The sequence below is a fragment of the Acinonyx jubatus genome, chromosome D1, assembly GCF_027475565.1.
Source record: "Acinonyx jubatus isolate Ajub_Pintada_27869175 chromosome D1, VMU_Ajub_asm_v1.0, whole genome shotgun sequence".
Lineage (NCBI taxonomy): Eukaryota > Metazoa > Chordata > Mammalia > Carnivora > Felidae > Acinonyx > Acinonyx jubatus.
Genome location: NC_069390.1, coordinates 67281963 through 67302381, shown reverse-complemented (window position 1 = coordinate 67302381; position 20419 = coordinate 67281963). Strand labels below are relative to the sequence as shown.

The 20419-nt window shown below is 33.0% G+C and overlaps 1 protein-coding gene across 16 annotated transcripts in view; it reads left to right on the top strand.

Moving 5' to 3' along the window:
• The window catches only part of PICALM (phosphatidylinositol binding clathrin assembly protein), a 100113-nt gene that overhangs the window by 45766 nt on the left and 33928 nt on the right, over nt 1–20419 (top strand). For all 16 annotated transcript variants that reach the window (XM_053203754.1, XM_027039964.2, XM_053203755.1 and 13 more), the window contains exons 5-12: nt 854–947; nt 4093–4204; nt 5695–5801; nt 7788–7829; nt 9984–10069; nt 12115–12238; nt 12499–12635; nt 14971–15074. In XM_053203754.1, the coding sequence (XP_053059729.1) occupies nt 854–947; nt 4093–4204; nt 5695–5801; nt 7788–7829; nt 9984–10069; nt 12115–12238; nt 12499–12635; nt 14971–15074 (806 nt within the window). The remainder of the gene's footprint in view (nt 1–853; nt 948–4092; nt 4205–5694; nt 5802–7787; nt 7830–9983; nt 10070–12114; nt 12239–12498; nt 12636–14970; nt 15075–20419) is intronic.

Genomic DNA, 20419 nt, shown 5'->3' with positions numbered 1-20419 from the left:
TTTAAAAAATGTTTTATTTTTGAGAGAGAGAGAGAGAGAGAAAGAGAGTGGGCAGGGGAGGGGCAGAAAGAGAGGGAGACACAGAATCTGAAGCGGGTTCCAGGCTCTGAGCTGTTAGCACAGAGCCCGAGACAGGGGCTAGAACCCACGAGCCGTGAGATCATGACCTGAGTCGAAGTCAGGTGATCAACCGACTGAGCTACACAGACGCCCCAAAGCAATAATATTTAAAGAAATCTATATTGGGACTTTTAACAGAATACTTTATTAAAAAACATTCCTCTTAAGTATCACATATTTTAATGGCTGGATTAAAAATGATTTGGTAAAATTGGACTTTATTTTGTAATAAAACAATTTTAGTTATAATATTCTGACTTACAAGTCTTGCTGTTTGAGTCATGAATAAAATACCTTAAATAAAGCAGTGCTTACCAAGACTTGAGTTTAGTTGCTGGCTCATCATGTCCTGTTTAGTGATTTGAGGCAAATGATTTCTTTTTTTCCAATTAAAAAAATTGTAGAACTGCCCTTTACATATGAGTAGTGTGAGGATCAGATGATTTCCTCGTGTGAAAAATACGCAATAAACCTGACTCTAATGTATGCTTTTATGTCTCATATTTTTACACCTTTTTAATTTTTCTTTTTAAGCTCCTCGATGTTGGACATAACAGTGTTTCCTGTTTTTGTTTTTCCTGTATGTCTTTTGCTGGAGGTTTCAGGTTCAATAATGACTTAAAAACGTGATGTTTCATAGCAACTTGTTCTTTCTTTAAATAGGGAACCAGATGAGAGCTTAAAATATAGATTTAATAACAAATTCAGTTTGTTCTTTTTTTTTCTAAAATAGGGCTGATGGTGTGATGAGAACAATGAACACAGAAAAACTGCTTAAAACTGTACCAATTATTCAAAATCAGATGGATGCCCTTCTTGATTTTAATGTAAGTTGAATACACAAATGATTTTATAAAAATTTAAGATTTAAAAATATGTATTATTAGAATTGGTCAGAGTGTTTATTCTCAAGTTTCCATCGACTCTAGTTTTTTCATACTAATAACCTGTTTGGCTAAGGATTTTCTATAAATGTGGTCCTAAATCAGATTACTTGGTATTTATATGATTTTTAAAGATTTACTCTAATTTCTTTGGTAGTGTTTCTCTAGCTCTAGAATTATAGGGTATACCAAGCTAAAGAAAGTGAGGGAGAGATGAAGCGATTGATCTGAAAATGTATTTTGATAAAGGTTTTTAGATTTTAAAAATGTGTAAAGATTTTCTTTATGAATAAACCACTTAATATTTCACTTTTGTCTACATCGTAGAACTCAGAGTATGACAGTTAACAAATACAGTGAAGTTCAAATACACTTACAACAGCTTGTTATATATATAGTTGTTGTCAAAGAGCAATGTGTTCCTTGGAATTTTTGTTTTAATGATCATTTTTTAAACTAGGTTGCCAGCTTTGTCGTTTGTAATATGTTAACATGTAACTTGTTAACATATTATTAGTATGTTAAGTGTTAGCATTTTCAAGTTTGTTCTTTTTGGAGGCATCTATCTTTAGATATTTTATTTTAGAGCTTGTAAGTGCAAGTTAGTGAATGAAACTGACAATTTCATGATGAAATAGATTTTTTTCTTTTATTTCTGCTATTAATTGGTAGTCTTTAACTTCCTGAGGGCAGGGACCAGGTCTGCTTTTTCTCTACTGTGTCTCCATTGTGAAGGCATATGTGGGACATAGAGTGTATGTTCAGGAAACATTCAATGAATGAATTCTGTAGATGCTTCCATCTAGGACAGATTGTATCAAACTATGGCCTGCTGCCTGTTTTTGTATGGCTTGTGAGCTAAGAATGATTTTTATATATTTTTTTATGGTTGGAACAATAAAAAATATTTTTGACAGGTGAAAATTACTTGGAATTTCAATTCAGTTTCTACAATAGTATTGTTAGACTACAGCAGGGCTCACTGGTATTGTCTATGGATGCTTTTTTGATGTAGTAACCAGATTTGAGTTGTTGTGATGGAGACTATCAGGCCTGCAGAGTCTAAAGTACTCAGATTCAGGCCCTTTACAAAAAACAGTTGTGGATCCCTAGTGTGGAGGACGTAGGGGATTAATGTAACTATTATGCTTCATTTTGGTTTTTATTAGAGGATTCAACCATGAAACTTTTTTCACTTAGTATTTTGTGAATGCTTTATAAAATTATGTGTTTTCATGGTCTGTGTTGTCCTTCACTGTATGTAACAATCTTCCTATTGACAGAGATTTAGAGTTTTTCTGATTTTTTTCAATATAGAAAATGAGGGAAAAAAAACATGAGGGATACACTAAATACTGTGTGTGTTAATGTGTGTATCTACATACTTATAAACCTGATTCCGTAAGTTTAATACCTAGAAAAAGAATTTGGTGGATCGAAGGACATAAACTTAAAAAATTTTTTTTTATTTTTTATTTTTTAAAATTTACATCCAAATTAGTCAGCAGATAGTGCAACAATGATTTCAGGAGTAGATTCCTTAATGCCCCTTACCCATTTAGACCATCCCCCCCTCCCACAACCCCTTCAGTAACCCTCAGTTTGTTCTCCATATTTATGAGTCTCTTCTGTTTTGTCCCCCTCCCTGTTTTTACATTATTTTTGTTTCCCTTCCCTTATGTTCATCTTTTTTTGTCTTCAAGTCCTCATATGAGTGAAGTCAGATGATTTTTATCTTTCTCTGACTAATTTCACTTAGAATAATACCTTCCAGTTCCATCCAGGTAGTTGCAAATGGCAAGATTTCATTCTTTTTGATTGCCGAGTAATACTCCATTGTATATATACCACATCTTCTTTATCCATTCATCCATCGATGGACATTTGGGCTCTTTCCATACTTTGGCTATTGTCGATAGTGCTGCTGTAAACATGGGGGTGCACGTGTCCCTTCGAAACAGCACACCAGTATCCCGTGGATAAATGCCTAGTAGTGCAATTGCTGGGTCATAGGGGAGTTCTACTTTTAGTTTTTTGAGGAACCTCCATGCTGTTTTCCAGAGTGGCTGCACCAGCTTGTATTCCCATAAACATTAAAATTTTTAATAAATATTGCTAACTTACATTACAGAAGGCTTAAACCTAGTCACTTGTCAACAGGTACCTCTTTTTCTTCATCCTTGTTGGCATTGAATAATAGCTTGGTTTTGATTATTTTGGTATCTACGAATCTGGTGCTCAAGAAAGGATAGTTTAGTGATTTAATTGATTATTATATTTTAATTTACTTGATAATTGAAGGTCTTCTCACATGTTACTAACTGTATATTGTGAATTGTCTGTCATTTGCTTTATTATTAGGATTCTCTACAGTGGAAGTCAACCTTGTTAGATATTTTGCATGTATTGACCAATGTGTTGTTTACCATTTAACTTTGTGCTTATGTTTTTCAATACCTAAAAATGAATTTTCATGTAGTAGTTATTTGTGTAATCTAAAAAAGAACTTAAAGTTCATTGGTTTATCTTCTTGATTTCACTTCTTGAGATAAAACTAAAGGTTTTCCTGTATTCTTGATAGATAAATAGGTGCTGGCTTTTTGTTACAGCATATTTAGTAATAATACTATTGATTCTTTATGTGTAAGGTACTGTGCTAAGCTCCTTACGATCAGTGTATCATTTAATTCTCCCAGTTAACCATATGAAATAGAAATATCATAACCATTTTGAAGGTAAGTTTGTTTATAATAGTGGAAAAAGGTATATTTAAAAAAAAATACATTTCTTCTACCTAGCTTAGCTTTGTGCCTTGGTGATTGCCTAGGAATTTCGAAAGAGGGGATTTTTTTCTTTATGACTTACTTCTGAATTACATTGAATGTTACAGAATTCTTGTTTGTGGCTTTTACATAAATCTGAGCTCTTAGACACATTTTTGCACTATTTGGATGTAACTCTGAAAGAAATAAATGTATTTTTCTCTAATACACCTAAATATTTGAATTTACTGTATTTTAATTTGAAGGAAGTCACTGTCATTTAAAAGATTAAGATTAGTTCATCTTTTTTTCTAATTTTTCCCTAGGTTAATAGCAATGAACTTACAAATGGGGTAATAAATGCTGCCTTCATGCTCCTGTTCAAAGATGCCATTAGACTGTTTGCAGCATACAATGAAGGAATTATTAACCTGTTGGGTAAATATTGTTGTAGCTTAATACATTTTATTTTTTTTATCTTGTGTCATATGGTTAAATATTGTTGTCTGAGTTGTTACTTAGAGCTGCCTAACCACTCCTTGGGCTATTCATTGATTGTAACAATTTATTTGGAGAAAAGATTTTTATTTCTAGTTACGCGTGCTAAGAGATTAAATACTTATTTTTACAACTAGAATGTTCAGCTGGATGAACTTGTTTTGTAGATATATCTTTATGTTTTTTTATGTCAGTTTTATTATTTTTAGAAATATAAAAATCCCTTTAAAATTAAGTTAAAGTTATTTTCTCTCCTAGAAGAATCTTACTTCCTCACAATTTACTTCTTCACAATTTTGTAATTATAAAATTGATAGATTTTTTCTAGGCCTAATTTTAAAATTGATAATTATTTTAAATGGATTAAAAATTTATTTTTTAGGATGCCTTTTACTTTTGAGGCATTTTAGGAATGTGTGTATTCCTAGTTATTTAATTTTGCCTAGAAATGATCTTTTTTTCCTGTGGGATTTGGATGGAGTAGATGAGTAACAGTCTGTAAAGAATGCCTTGGGGCGCCTGGGTGGCGCAGTAGGTTGAGCGTCCGACTTCAGCCAGGTCACGATCTCGCGGTCCGTGAGTTCGAGCCCCGCGTCAGGCTCTGGGCTGATGGCTCAGAGCCTGGAGCCTGTTTCCGATTCTGTGTCTCCCTCTCTCTCTGCCCCTCCCCCGTTCATGCTCTGTCTCTCTCTGTCCCAAAAATAAAATAAATAAACGTTGAAAAAAAAAAAATGCCTAAGTATTGGTCTCAGATGTCCAGTGTGTTCACTCCAATGTGCTTGTTTTCCCTCCCCTCCTCACTTAAAAAAATTATTTAAATTTGCTGTTTATAGGCTTATTCACAAACTTATTTAGGGATGCTTTACTCTGTGAAGATAGGGAAATTGGGATTATTTTTTTCACAAAAAAATGGAAGGTTTCTACATAATTTTGGGAGTCAGTCACCCTACAATTACTTATAAATTAAGCTCTTTATTGCTGTTCATATAATAAGTTTAAATAAGCTTTCCAGGTGACATTTGAACATGGTAAAGTTGCCATCTTTATTAATATGTTAATATATTATTAGTAAGAATATTTGGAAGAAGAATATTTGGAAGTAGTATATGTTAATACATTATTAGTAAGAATATTTGAAAGTAAGAGTATTTGGAATGGAAAAAAGTATAATGTGTTAATAAAAATTATAGAAATATTATAGAACAAACTAGTAATATGAGTGAAGTCAAATGATTTTTCTGTTTTTAATATAACATCTCTGTTTTAATTCAATTTAAATATCTCAGCTAATTTAACACTGACATTTTTCCTGTAGGGTGAGTTTGTTCTCTGAGACACCTATATGATCTCTTTGGAGCTATTACTTGTTTTCACTTTTGAATTTTCTCTTTTGATGTGAATAAAAGTATTTTTACATTTACCTTTGGCAGAAAAATATTTTGATATGAAAAAGAACCAATGCAAAGAAGGTCTGGACATCTATAAGAAGTTCCTGACTAGGATGACAAGAATCTCAGAGTTTCTCAAAGTTGCAGAGGTAAACTGTCCTTAAGTTAACTAGGTCTCTTAACTTGCTTTTTTTGTCTTTAAGTATAGATTTTAGAGAAATAAGTCATTATCCAAATGAAAGTCACATCTTAAATATAATAAATAAAGTATATATTCAGTCATATCCATATACTATATTGAATTCTTTGTTATGTTATGAATGTGATATGGTATTGACTAAGATACATCTTACATACTTAATTCAATATTGAATATTGAAACGTAATCCATTTTTAAATTGTTTATTTCTCGCTAAAATAAGGAAGGTGGCACACAGTGGTGCAATAGAATTTTGTGTTTGGCATTAGCCATATATTTTAGCATATTTATCTTATTATATGGTAGAGAATTTTCAGTGTGAGTACAAGTCTTTTTCTTCCACTGAGATTTGCAGCTAGAATCACATGGTCCACAATGTTTCATTACCCCACAGAAGTGAATTTAGTGTATTTATTGTTTGTCATTGATTATGAACACCATGAATGTAGGTTGTAGAACAGTCTAATTTTATAAATCTGTTTAAATAATTTTCTGAAATGGTCATAGAAGGCACTATCTTGCTTGCACAGAGGCAACTCTCAAAGTGTTTTTGTTTTCCCTTCCTGTACCTTAGGATAATTCTGGAAGATGACTATCATTTATCAATTATATCAAAGTAGTTAATCTGGAACTTGCAAGTTGGTGATTTTAGCTCTATTACCATAGTGATATTTCATTCTCTAGCAGATGAAATAAAACAGCATCATAAGACCTTTTGAAAAAAAGAGCTTTATGTTAGCTATCTTATGAAATCTACTGAAGTTTATATTGGATTTAAAGTATCCCTCAAGAGATCAATGTATATTTTCCATTTCTTTAGGGTTAGTCATATACTAAAACAAGAAAAAGGTAGTGTTTACACTGTGTTTTCAGTAAATTCTTTAAATGTTTTAGTTTGCTGACTTTTCCCTTTGGCCTCTTATGTTCTTTGCGTTTGATAGTTATAGTTACTGACTTAAGTTTTAAGCCTTTATTTACCTTCAGTTATTCTGGTCTGAGATGAAATAGACCATTTACTCTGTGTGATCTGAGAAATAAAATATTCTTTCATGAGGCTGTCTTTGTCTTTGGGTTGCAATTCATTATGAGACCTTAGTCCTTTGAGTAAAGGTACAAGTAACCTTTTCAAATGTGTTTGGAGGGGACTCATGTATCAGTTAGTGATAAGCTATTAAGATCTTAGTATGGATTATTCTGTCAAATTTTCTGATACCATTTTGGGAATTGCCCTCGAACTGTGGAAAGGAAGAGAGGATGATTAGAAAATGAAACATAACTACAGGAAGGGAAAAAAGTTTTTTAATTTGGTCACAAGAAAAGTATGGATGGTTTTTATCATTTTTTCTGGAAATTGCCTAATGCCCGAACATTAAGAAAGTGTATTAGAATTGGTTTGTGTAGATAGTTATATCCTGGTTGGAAGATCACTTGGCAATTGTATAAAACCTGGCCTACTTGCATGAACATGGGTTTTAAAAACTGTTATCTGTGGTGATTGCCAGGAAAAGCATACTTTATGTAGAAAGACAAAGTCCTTATCCTCAAATTTGTTCCTTAACTTCTTTTTTATGCCCCAGGAAACTTGTTCATGGTCAGCTTTTCTCTTTCTTGCTGTAGTCTTTTTGTCATATGACACATAAAAGTGATGGATTTTTTTAGATTGTGACAAGGTAGCTTAAGTATTAGGTGTTCAGAAGACGTGGATACTCTTATTGGATTTCCAACTCTGGTTCTTCTCCTTTTACAACTTTTAGAACCATGTAAATAACATCTAAGCCCATGGAAATAGTGAATGATCCCTCTGGAGATTAAATAGTCTTCTGATTTTAAAGAAGTCAATCTAGAATATTGTTCGTGGTACTAGCCATAATGTCATTTTCTAAATTTTTATTTTTTATTACAATTTTGTTAAGTACAATGCTGCTTCTTTTTACAGCAAGTTGGAATTGACAGAGGTGATATACCAGACCTTTCACAGGTAAGTGTATGGTTATAATATCATTGCACTGTCTGCTATATGTATTGCTAGGTGTGAGTGGTACAAAGATGAATAATATGCAGTTACTACTGTCAAGGGATTGGTGTGATTTTTCTTGGCAGATTCGAACATATATTGCTGACTTCTAACATTATGATCTCCTCATTTCTTATGTTGGTGGAGCTAGCCATTACTATACCATTCCTTTAGTTTATTTCCTTTAATGTGTACAGTTCAAATGCCTTTTTTTTTTTTTAACTTTTAAAAAATGTTTATTTTTGAGAGAGAGACAGAGCGGGAGAGGGGCAAAGAGAGGGGAGACACAGAATCTGAAGCAGGCTCCAGGCTACAAGCTGTCAGCACAGAGCCAGACGCGGGGCTTGAACCACAAGCCATAACATCATGACCTGAGCCAAAGTCGGATGCTTAACTGACTGAGCCACCCAGGCACCCCATCAAATGCCCGATTTTAATTAAGGATTCTGTAGCATAGTACTTAATATCTAGACTTTCAAGTCATATATACCAAAGACCCTTTGTTGGCTCCTGCTGTGTATCATACAAGTGATCTTGGGCCAGTTATTTAATTTTCACTGTCTCAGGTTGTTTATTTGTGAAATGAAGATAATACTAGTGTCTTTGGGAGTCTTAGCAGACATTTTGTTGGGATTGGGAAGTGGTATACATGTGTTCTCAGTTCAACATAGAAGTTAATATTATAATCTAATATTTTTGGCTTTAATTGGTTTTCTACTATATCTTTCTTATACTAAGGTTTTGCATGTAGAGGGAAAACACTGAATGAAGGAATTGTTGAAGTCATAATTGGTAGAGAGATTTAGATGCCTACAATCCAGTAACTCTTTATCTCAAATCCTAAAGAATATTTGGGGCAAGTAAATGCTCCTGATGCATTTGTTTCACTTAAAGATAGGGAACAATTCCTTTTCAACTGACTGAAAAGGTTTCCTTTTGAAAGTAATTAGCTTTTCATATTAAGTTGAGATTTGATATATAGTCTTTAAAGGCCAGTCTTTCTTTTTAAAACAAAATTGAGTGAAGTATCCATTTCAGTGAAGCTTGATAACTAAACATTTGTGTTACCAGCATACCATTCAGATTTTAAATCATTTCTATCACTGCAATTCTCGTGGCCCCTTCTGGTCCTTCCCTAGTCCCCAACACAAATTACTGATGTGATTTCTAATAGCATAATTTTATTAGATCTTAAATGTGATATAAATGGAATCACGAAGTATTTATTCTTATATCTGGCTTCTTTTGCTCATCATAGTGTTTTGAGCTTTGTCCTTATTATTGAATGTATTGCTCATATTCATTCTTTTGCTGAATAGTATTCCATTGTGTGACTTTTACCACAATTTTGTTTGTCCATTTTCCAAATGATGGACTTTTGGATTATTTGTAATTTTTTACTGTTGTAAATTAAGCTACTTAAAACATTCTTCAACAAATCTTTTCTTGTAGAGATAGGTTTTTATGTCCCTTGGATAATTAGGAATGGAATTGGGTAGTTAAGCTAGATGTATATTTAACTTCATAAAAAAAAAAAATCAGATCATTTTTTAAGATGGATGAACTTTGACCAGCATCATATGAGAGTTCCAGTTGTTTCATATCTTCACCAACATATGATGTTGCTGATCTATTTAATGTTAGCCATTCTAGTGGTTAAGAAAGTTTATCTCATCGTGATTTTAATTTGCATTTTATTGATGCTGGTCTGTAGTTTCATTTATCAGTAACTATTCAAAAATAATCTTTGCACACTTTGATTTACTCAAGTACTTACTAAAATACCAGAAACATTCCCAACGATATGTCTAGCTTTTAAGAGTATGTTTTTATTTAAAATTCAAATAAGTTAATATATTTAATGAAGGTACTTGCAAGAACTCTTTAATGTTTCGTGTTTACATAGTCTCAATTTTTTTTGATTAGGTTTATTAATACCCCTTACTAGGTCATGCTTATGTAATAAAAATAAGAGCATAATAAAAACAAAACTCCACTGTTAATTCATGAGGAATATACCTATTTATTTTTTTTTCCTCTCATATGTTAGGTGATACTTAATTTATTTTGACCAATGGTCTCTTTATCCTGAAAATCTTAATATTTGTACAATTTTAGGCCCCCAGCAGTCTACTTGATGCTTTGGAACAACATTTAGCTTCCTTGGAAGGAAAGAAAATCAAAGATTCTACAGCTGCAAGCAGGTATATTACTGTTCTAGGGCAAAGAGCAGGTTTTTATGTTTCTGAGAGAGTTGATGAATCTACCTTTTAAATGTCAAGGCATTTAACTTTGCCTTATCTTGATTTAGTCATATATTAGAATGAACTTAATGATATCTACCTGGTAGGGCTGCTACCAAGGATTAGATGGGTTAATACATGTAAATTCTTGGAATAGTTCCTGATCTTCAATAGAAGTCAGCATCTCTCTGTCTCTCTCTCTCTTTTTAAATGTTTATTTATTTATTTTGAGAGAGAGAGAGCAAGAGAGCATGCAAGGGAGGTGCAGAGAGAGGGAGACAGAATCCCAAGCAGACTCCACGTTGTCAGCACAGACACAGGGCTCAATCTCAAAAGTCATGAGATCATGACCTGAGCTGAAACCAAGAGTCAGATTCTTAACTAATTGAGCCACCCAGTTGCCCCTTGATGTCAGCATCTCTTAAGATAACACAGAGTACTTGGTTTACAGCTGTATTCACAGTGTCAGTATTTCTCTTAAAAGTGATAATTCATTTATTCATGTGGTGTCTTGTACTTATAAGATGCCTGTCTACAAATTTGATTAACCCTCACTGTGGCCCAGTGAAGTGTGCGGTAGTAATTCTGGGACTCAAACCTAGGATATCTGATAGCAAATATCATTATCTTTCTCTGATGCCAATTCATGGGGTTGATATTTGACATATTTTAATCAGTCTGTTGGGCTTTGAGTGGATTTCCAAGACTAAAACCAGTTAACCTAGCAAACTGAAAATAGCACGGTTCATCTCATATTGACTTTGTAACATGAGTTTTATGTTGGGTAGTGTGACTTGAGTAATTCTCATGTTTCTTTATGAAGATTTCCTTTTAATGGCATGAAAAAAAATTCTGTAAAATGTAATGAGAACCTTTTCTTTAGATTTTTTTGTTTCAGAACTTTATTTGTGGTGGCAGAATTTAAGTAATTTTTAAAGGAAAATGTTAATGGATTTTAGTACTTTTTCATTCCAAATTTGTTCTTTGAATTTTCTAGTAGGTTTTTAGAAGCATAAGCCAAATTACGTGGCACTTATATAAGAAATGAATAAAAAATATGGCCAAGTAGTTGAGGTACATTGATTTAACTTCATACTTTTGTTATCACAAAATTTGCTGGGTTTCTTGCATTTGTGTCACAACTATATTACTCTTCCCTTGTCTTCTGAGTTGTATTTTATAAAAATTGATTTTACATAAATTATTAGTAGTTCTGCCACTTGTATGCTTAGAGTATAAATTAATGATGATTGGTGTGTGATAAAAGGAAAATGAGTGAAGGTCATGAGTAGTAGTTCTTCAGGTTAGAACTCTTCCTAGATGTGTTCATATTGCCTAGAATTGACATTCGGGAATATATGTTGTTGGGGTTTATGGTATGCTATAAGGGGAAGGAGGTGGCTTGCTATGGTGATGCATTGTGCGTGTGTACTATGTTTGGAAAGGAACTTCTAGCTTGGCAGATAGAAAGGAGGTGCCAGATGGACTGACGAAATTGATCTGTCTTTGAAGGAACCTGTGGTCCTCCGGGAATGACATCTTTGGGTGGTATTATAATGGAAACCTCTCTAGACACACATTATTTATTACTGGTACTAATGTTTTAGTGTTCCTGTAGTTGTACTGCCAAAACCTACGCTGTAAATTAGTGGAGTAATTTCCTGCGAGAAATTCAGTATATTTTACCCATCAGGGTTTTCCTGGGAGTATGTGAACTCTTTTCTAATTGCATTAGTTCCCTTCCTTGGGGCTTGGAAGAAGCAATGTCCCATACCTTTATTGTGAACTCTTTCCAAAGTCTAACAATTTAAAAAGCAGGGAATATTTGTATAAATTAGCTAATTGCTAATAATCCTGTGGGTCACTAGGTAGAATATTTTATCTGAAGTACTGATTTTTACTCCAAAAGGTAAATTCATAATTGTAATACCAATCCATGGCAGTGTTGCCAGACCATTTTATAACCAGGTTGCAGAAAGCCAAATTACCTTTGTCCAATTTCCTAGGGCAACAACACTTTCCAACGCAGTCTCTTCCCTGGCAAGCACTGGCCTGTCTCTAACCAAAGTGGATGAAAGGGAAAAGCAGGCAGCATTAGAGGAAGAACAGGCTCGTTTAAAAGCTTTAAAGGTAGGTGTTTGCATTGTCTTTATTTGGAAAAACAGGTACAGGTGTTCATAAAGGAATTGGAACCTCTAAATAGACTAACTTAATGATAGTTATCCAAATGGGGTGAAACTCAATAATCTGATTTTTCATCCTGACATTGACTGATGAAACCAAGAACACCTTTCTGCTATCAGAACACAATTAGATAATGCTTTTTTTTCCATTGGCCAGAAAACAAATCCAGGTTTTGGATTCCTTATGCTAGTTCCCTTTCTCAACAGGAACAGCGCCTAAAAGAACTTGCAAAGAAACCTCATACCTCTTTAACAACTGCAGCCTCTCCTGTGTCCACCTCTGCAGGGGGTATAATGACTGCACCAGCCATTGACATATTTTCTACCCCTAGTTCTTCTAACAGGTAGGTGGAGAAGGTAAAGATTACCTTTGAATACTTAGATCTAAAGGCTTCTAATAGAAAGAGCTTTTCAAATTTAGTTTAATTTACAAGTTCACACAGTGGTGTTAATAAATGGTGATAATGGTATAATTAAATATAAAATGTTAAGAGTATATACCTTGCATATTTAGGAAATGGAAAATGGCTAAGTTACAAATTTATACTAATTGGAATGTAGTGGGTAATCTATGGGGCAGATGTTTCATTTATATATATGGATATGTACATATAGGGTTATGGTAATATATTTCACAGTATCCTTTCATTGGATATTAAATGTCTTTCATGTCTATTTATTGCCTTATGTTAAACTCGGTACTCTGGAACACCGTAAGAGTTTAGTTGTCAGATTTCTGTGGTATTGAGGCCTACCAGGCCAACATCAATAATCTTGTTGCAGTGTCAATAATTGAAGCTATTTAATAATGGAAATAATAATATTTCCAGGAAAATTCAAATAATTGGTTTATTTTAAATTTGTCCTATCTTTTACCTCAGAGTGGTTTAAAGTAGAAGTTTGGAAGTCAGATTCTGGTTTGAATCCTGGCTGTTATTTCTTAATCTTTTTTTTTTTTTTTTTGTAAACCTGTTTCCACATAAGGTATTGTATGGTATAGGTCAGTGGTTCTCATTCTTTAGTAAGCAGCAGAATCACCTGGAGAGATTCTAAAGCCACAGCTTTCTGAACCTCACCCCCAGAGTTTCTGATACAATAGATATAAAGTGAGGCCCAAGATTTTCTGTTTCTAACAGATTGCCATGTGGCTAGCATAAGATTTAGCACAGTCTTATACTAAAGCACACAATCTTAAACAATATCTTTGATTTTGTTGTTGTTGCTGTTTATTTTATTAACTCATCTTTAGAAGGTCTTCCCTCCCACCTGAGACCTGTCATCATTCAATGTAACTTACTTAGTTGCTGCCTGTTCCCTAAATTCTTAATAGATGTTTGTTGAATTTAGTGTTTTCCTTTCAACTTTATAATTATTGTTTTCTCATTTGTTTTGTTTGTTGTTTGGCATGCTGCCTTTTTAAATCCCCATTAAAATAACTTTGAACCCATGAAGCGTCCCCACTTGAGGACCTTAGAAAGAACTCTGTCTTAGGGGAAATAAATGGAAAAGAAACTGAATGTTTAAGAATGAAAAAAATTATTAGATAAAGAACTAATTTGGCTATTTTTTACTTCACTTAATACACTCTTAGTTTTTACCTTTTTAATTCTAATTGAAGGCAGATCTTAACAGCCTATAACAGAATGCATATTGCCTTATTCTGTTTTTCTCCCCCAAAGCACTAAATGCATTTATATTTTTATGTATCTGTAAAACTGTTTTTTACATCGAAGAGACATTTTTTGTTTTTGAGTAAGTATAAGTTAAAAATGATGTATGTTGTTTTGTCCACAATGCTTCGATTCATGGAAACTCTGTGATCTTTTTTTTAATGTTTATTTTTGAGAGAGCACAAGTTGGGGAGGGGCAGAGAGCGAGGGAGACAGAGAATCCCAAGCAGGCTCTGTGCCATCAGTGCAGAGCCTGACCTGGGCTCAAACCCATAAACCATGAGATCGTGACCTGAGCCGAATTCAGGAGTTGGCTTCTTAACTGACTGAGCCACCCAGGCACTCCTCTGGTATCTTTTTTTAGTTGTTATTCCTTAATCACATAAAAGTCATACATATCATGTAAATAATGCCCCCTGTAGTTGTGTAATGGGGTGGCTCTGTTATAAGTTTATATCATATATGCATGTATAATTTTTTCCTGTATTATTGATATGTTTGGATATTGAAGCAGGGCAAGTGAGATTAACAGGTAATTTGCTTTGTTAGAGGGATTAGTATTACAAATGTAATGGAAGTTCTTTGAAGATTAAAAGTAAGAAAACAAATTTCCTTAAAAAAATTAACATTGCCATAATGTTTCATATTTCAGAATCATGTTGTTTAGGTACATTTCCGTAAGGAAATCAGTATTTTCCCAGGAGAGTCACTGATACATTCCAAAAGGGGTATAGTATAATTATTTGAATCCTATATAAATTTGAGATATGGTACTTGAATATTTTTTCCAGACTTCCGTAGAAATATGCTACTATAAATATAGATATGCTGTTGTATATATTAAAGGTATGCAACTGTTACCTTGCTGAAACTGTTCCTCTTCTTGAGGTTTACATTACTGGGGCCTTTTCTTACTTTAATGTTTTTATTTACTGGGACAGGAGAAGAGAGTGGCCGATACAGCAAGGTTTACCTAATAAATAAATAATCTTTTCAAAATATTTTCTAGCACATCAAAGCTACCAAATGATCTGCTTGATTTACAACAGCCAACTTTTCACCCATCTGTACTTCCTATGCCATCTACTTCTCAGGTAGCAAGTACATGGGGAGGTAAGCGTTAATGAATTCTACTTTATTTGTTATGTAAGCCTTTCCCATCTGCATTCTGTAGTGTTTCACTCATTTGTGTATTTTTTGGTTACATTTGATACGTGTGAACTTTAAAAATATTTAAAATGGCAGTGAGGTAATTTTGTTCCTTGAAGACATTCATGTATTTGTAAATGTAATTTTAGAATTTCTGTTCAATTAAATTATGAAATGAGGTTTTAATGAAGGTGAAAAGGAAGGACCCAATGTATATTGAAGTATGAAATCATTCTTTCAATGTTGAATATCTATTCCATAATCAGAAAATGCATAAGGGTTATTGTGCTTTTGGTATAGAAAATAAAATGACTAATGGGGGAAGAAAACTCGTGCTGTGTAAATATATGATAGATTCTAATAAAACGCGTACAGTGTTACTACTCAATAAACTGTGTTCTGACTGGGAATGTTATGACAAACTTTATGCTACTTGTATTTACAGCTTTTAATTTAGATCATTAAGATTTTGGTATTCAAAGAATTTTCCTCTAATAGCAATAGGAATGTTTGCTGCCCTGGAGTAGTTCTTTGATCTTAAGGTGACTGTATCATGATCATTGACCTGGCATCTTTGAAGGATTGAGCCTAGTCCCTGTCAGTTTTTAAGCAGGTTTGCTTAGACATATAATATGTTTTCAAGTGATTCCATTTGCTTGGTTTTGGTGCTTTTGTTTGCATATATGTATTATTTTACATACACTCAAAAATTATTTGGGACAGAAAGGGGAGATATTCTGAGAGGATGCTGTCTGCAGAACTATAGAGAATGGCAAGCTACCTTAAAATTTTCATTGCTCATGTAAAATCTGAATTGATCAGTTTACCTCTTATAGCAAGATAAATTAATTGTTGTGAGTTTTTATGTTAACATGAACTAGACTTTTCATCTATATTTTGATGATTGGAGTCTTAAAAACTTTTTTGTTTCATTATTTTTTATAGTTAATTCTTAAGGCTCTATTTAGTTTAATAGAACATAATCTCTGTGAAGGCAGGGCTTTTTAAATATTTTGTTCAGTGCTGTATTATCAATGCCTAGATGCTTTGATTTTTAATGTTTTTTGAATGAGTGGATGTTTTCTTTCTTTTCTGGACAGCTTATTTCTGGTTCAAGATATGGCAGGGAACAGGAATAGTGAAACACTAGAACACTAGATTTCTACACTAATTTTGTGAGCCATGGCTTGATTAAAAAACTAACTTAGAAGATTAGTTTAATTTAGCTAAATCTTACGATTAAGAAGTAATTTCTAAAAATGGTAAGCTAGTTTAAAGTCAATAAATACTTTAGAACTATTTATCTGAAAGTAATTCCTTAATATCCCAATGTTGAGTCCTAATTTTAGGACTTTTAATCGGCAAAATTACACACGTATTTTCTGCTTACTGTGAATTGTTTTAGAAAAGTTTAATAGAATTGACATGGCCATTTAAACAATTTTAACTTGCTTCACCCTCCCCCGCTTTTATACAAAACAATGTAGTTGTTTTTTCCGAAGTTAAGGCTGAACGTTGTTTTTCAAAATAGGTGAGAAATTTTACAGTAGGCTTACTGAGAACTGATAGGACATTTCAAAGACACTGAACTGTGAAGTTGTTTTGTTTGGATAGTTAATTCTAATAATGAAAAGTTAAAGTTTCTGCTTGGGATTATTGAACTCTTATATGAAGGTGGGTAGACGATTATTGTGGGAGAATAATTTCAAGTAATTTCAGCCTCTAAGAATTGTTTTATGTCCTGCCAGAAGAAATTATTTCATAGCAGTTTTTGAAAACAGTATGTTGGAATACATGTAGTCAAGTTTTAGTTTTCTGTTTTAGGTTATTTTACTCTTTGTATTATTTCCATCAAAATTTCCTTCGTATTTTAACATTAGGCTTTCTGTGTACAAGTGAGACTGTTAAAAGTATTAAAAATACAAATCAAGTACACTGGGAACAGAGGCTGTAGCAATTGACTTATTTTTCCAAAAGCTTATTACATGTGAGGAAAGGACAGTGATTTTTACTATGAGCCTCTCAATTTAAGAATTATATCTTGTCTTGACTTTCATATAAGGATACTTGGTTTCTGAGCTGGTGATAATTTTAGAGTTTTGATTTCTGCATAATTGGATAGCTGAAGAGTGTTTTAAGTGAAGACTTTCAATACTTTTTAATTCAGTGTATTTTTTATATCGAGGACATTCGGATTAAGATTTTTTACTGTATTTTTAAAATTAAAGTTAGACTAAGATAAATAAATCTTAAACTGTATATAAAATGTTTTGATCATAACAGTAGAGTGTTAAAGATTTTTTTTTTGAAATTAACCATTTACCTAAACATTTGAAATAATGTGACATTGTACATCATGCTGCTTTTATACCATGTGGTAAAACAAAGATAGGATCTTATTCTATGTTTCTCTTGCTTTCATTTGCTAAAAATGGTTTTAAACAACAAATTTGGTATTTTTAAAACAGAATTGGTATTAACTTAGTTCTTATCCCAAGCACCACAGATAAGTTAGGAATGTAGAGTTAAAGGGAAGTACGGTTTGCATGTTTATATAAAAGGCATTTAAGATTCCACCTAAAAATGAACGAGAGAACACAAGCTCTTCTGTTCCCCTCATTGCATTTATTAATGAGCCTTTGATTTTTCAAGAAATGGTTTGGAGTCTCAACAAGCACTTGGTGTTGAATACTAATAGGTGAGAATATTTAAGTTTATATCACCTTTAAAATTTAGTGTCACAGCATATCTAAAAATATACAATATTGTCAGTTCAATGTACTGATGTATATTTTAAGCAAGATTTCAAAGTTTAATTCAGGCAAAAAAGAATTATCCTTTCTGAAGTTTAATTTGCTTTACTCACAGCTGGCACAAAACACACAACACTATATGAAAAACTCATTTGTCTTTGTGTAAATGTAGGTATCCAGTATTTAGGACCTCAACACTATTTTGATCCTCAACTTTTTGGATTAGTTTTGAATGTTGTAACAAAATTAAACCGTCAAATGAATAATGATAAAAACTATTCTTAAAAGTTTAGGGGATTTATAGTAGTTGCCAGTCTGGTAAGTAAAGTTTAAGTTGGGATAGCTGAAACATTATTATTTTTTTTATCTTAATGAACTTGTTTTTATTATTAAAAAAAATTTTTTTGATGTTTATTTATTCTTGAGATAGAGACAGAGCATGAACAGGGGAGGGGCAGAGAGAGAGGGAGACACAGAATCTGACACAGGCTCCAGGCTCTCAGCTGTCAGCATAGAGCCCAACGTGAGTCTTGAACCCAAGAACTGTGAGATCATGACCTGAGCTGAAGTCGGATGCTTAACCGACTGAGCCACCCAGGCGCCCTTTTTTTATTATTGATAGTATAGTGTTCACTAACAGATTAACATCATCTAGATTACCTCGTGTTTTGTCAAGTAGATTAAGAACTGATTTTTTCTTATTGTCTGATTGACCTAAATACGGCATTCTTACATGGTTCTGTATATTCTTCTCTAGGATGTTTCATATAATAGAAGATGATTGATAATAAGTACTTAGGTAAAACTTAAGCATTCGTTAGAGTAGCAGATAAGTAACAACTTTTCCCAAACATGTCTTTTCTCATAAACCAATAGATTGGTAATAGAAAAATGTGTTTTTTTGAAAGACTTCTCTCATAGCCAAAGGCATGGAAAACTAGAGAGATGTTTTGAGTCTAACAATGTATAATATACTTCCAAAACTCCATACCACTATTCAGTATTTTAAAATAGTACTTTCAGCAAATTGATCAGCTGTAAACATAATGCATCTCCTTTCTTACTCAGGAAGGAGTTAGATTGGTTATCATTACATTTTTATTTTGGTATAGAAAACCCATTTCTTGTATCTGTTTTCTACTTCTTAATTCTCAGTTACTTTTTTGGATTCTTCTATCCATTGTTCCATTTATTCAGGAGTGGAGGGGTGGGAAAGATGTTAAACGTGATCATATGAGTTTGAACACTACATCAATGAATTTTGATACATTTGTAGGACTTTATTTTGGGGTGTGAATTGATGTTCTGTAAAAATGATTAATTCCTAGAAAATAATTATACAAAAAATACAAAAAAATAATACAAAAATTAAAGTTTCATAAAAAGATTCTGTATAAGCCACTGCTCTCAATATTTTCTTGGTATTCTTTTTTAACCAGTTGTAGGATTTGAATTTATTGACTTTAGGGAAAGTATGCTTATAGTGAATGAGCTGGTCCTTAAGCCCTTTGCTGTCTTACTCTGTCAGTCTTAGGGTAAAATACAGTGCTTACTACATTGTTAAGTGAGGATCACAAACTAGACAAGGATAGGCAAGAACAGGCTGCTGGTTAAAAGTACAGAAAGTACAGGTTAAAAGTATTTCTGCTGCTTTTTATTTTTTCTCTCCTCGTTTACTTAAGGTAGGATGAGTAGCTTTCAATCATTAGAATGATGATTATCTTGAATGAGGTATAGGTAAAGTAATTATCTGATTCTAAAAATAACTTTACGGTAGGATTTGGTAATAATATATATTTTGTACTATTCTAATGGAACAATACTTTTGTTATTTTTCAGCAAATCATTTATTTATTTATTTTTTAAGTTTATTTATTTTGAGAGAGAGTGCAGATGGGGGAGGTGTGGAGAGAGGGAGACAGTGAATCCCAAGGAGACTGCACTGTCAGTGCAGAGCTCCACGCAGGCCTCCATCCTAGAAACCGTGAGATCATGACCTGAGCCAAAATCAAGAGTCACACGTTTAACAACCGACTGAGCCACCCAGGCGTCCCTTCAGCAAATTGTTTAAAGGTTTAATGATTTGGCTTTAGAATCCTTAACTGGACCTTCAGAGCAGTTCCCAGTTTACTAAATGGCCACCACTCATGCCTCTGTTCTTCATTTTTCTAAAATTCCTTTCCTTTTTCTAAATCATTAGACCTTTTCATCTGTATTTTTAAATTTCTTACCTCTGAACCTATACACGAGTTACCTCCACCTGTTAGAAATACCCCTTGACCCCTGATTCTCTTTGTTTTTGAAATTTTACTCAATACCACACACATATTGATTGTTTATGTCTGTTATTTGAGTAAACATAGCTATGCCATGAAAACCAATGCATTCCCACCTAGGGCAGGGAACATGGCCCAGGGTGGGTGGCTCTTTTATAGATGCATTTTGTTTCTTTCTCTTTTTTTAACTATCTGACTATTTGCTTCCTGATGTTGGAAAGCAGATCTATCCTTAGTATGCTACCAATGTTAATTGGATACATAAATGTTTTCTTCTGAG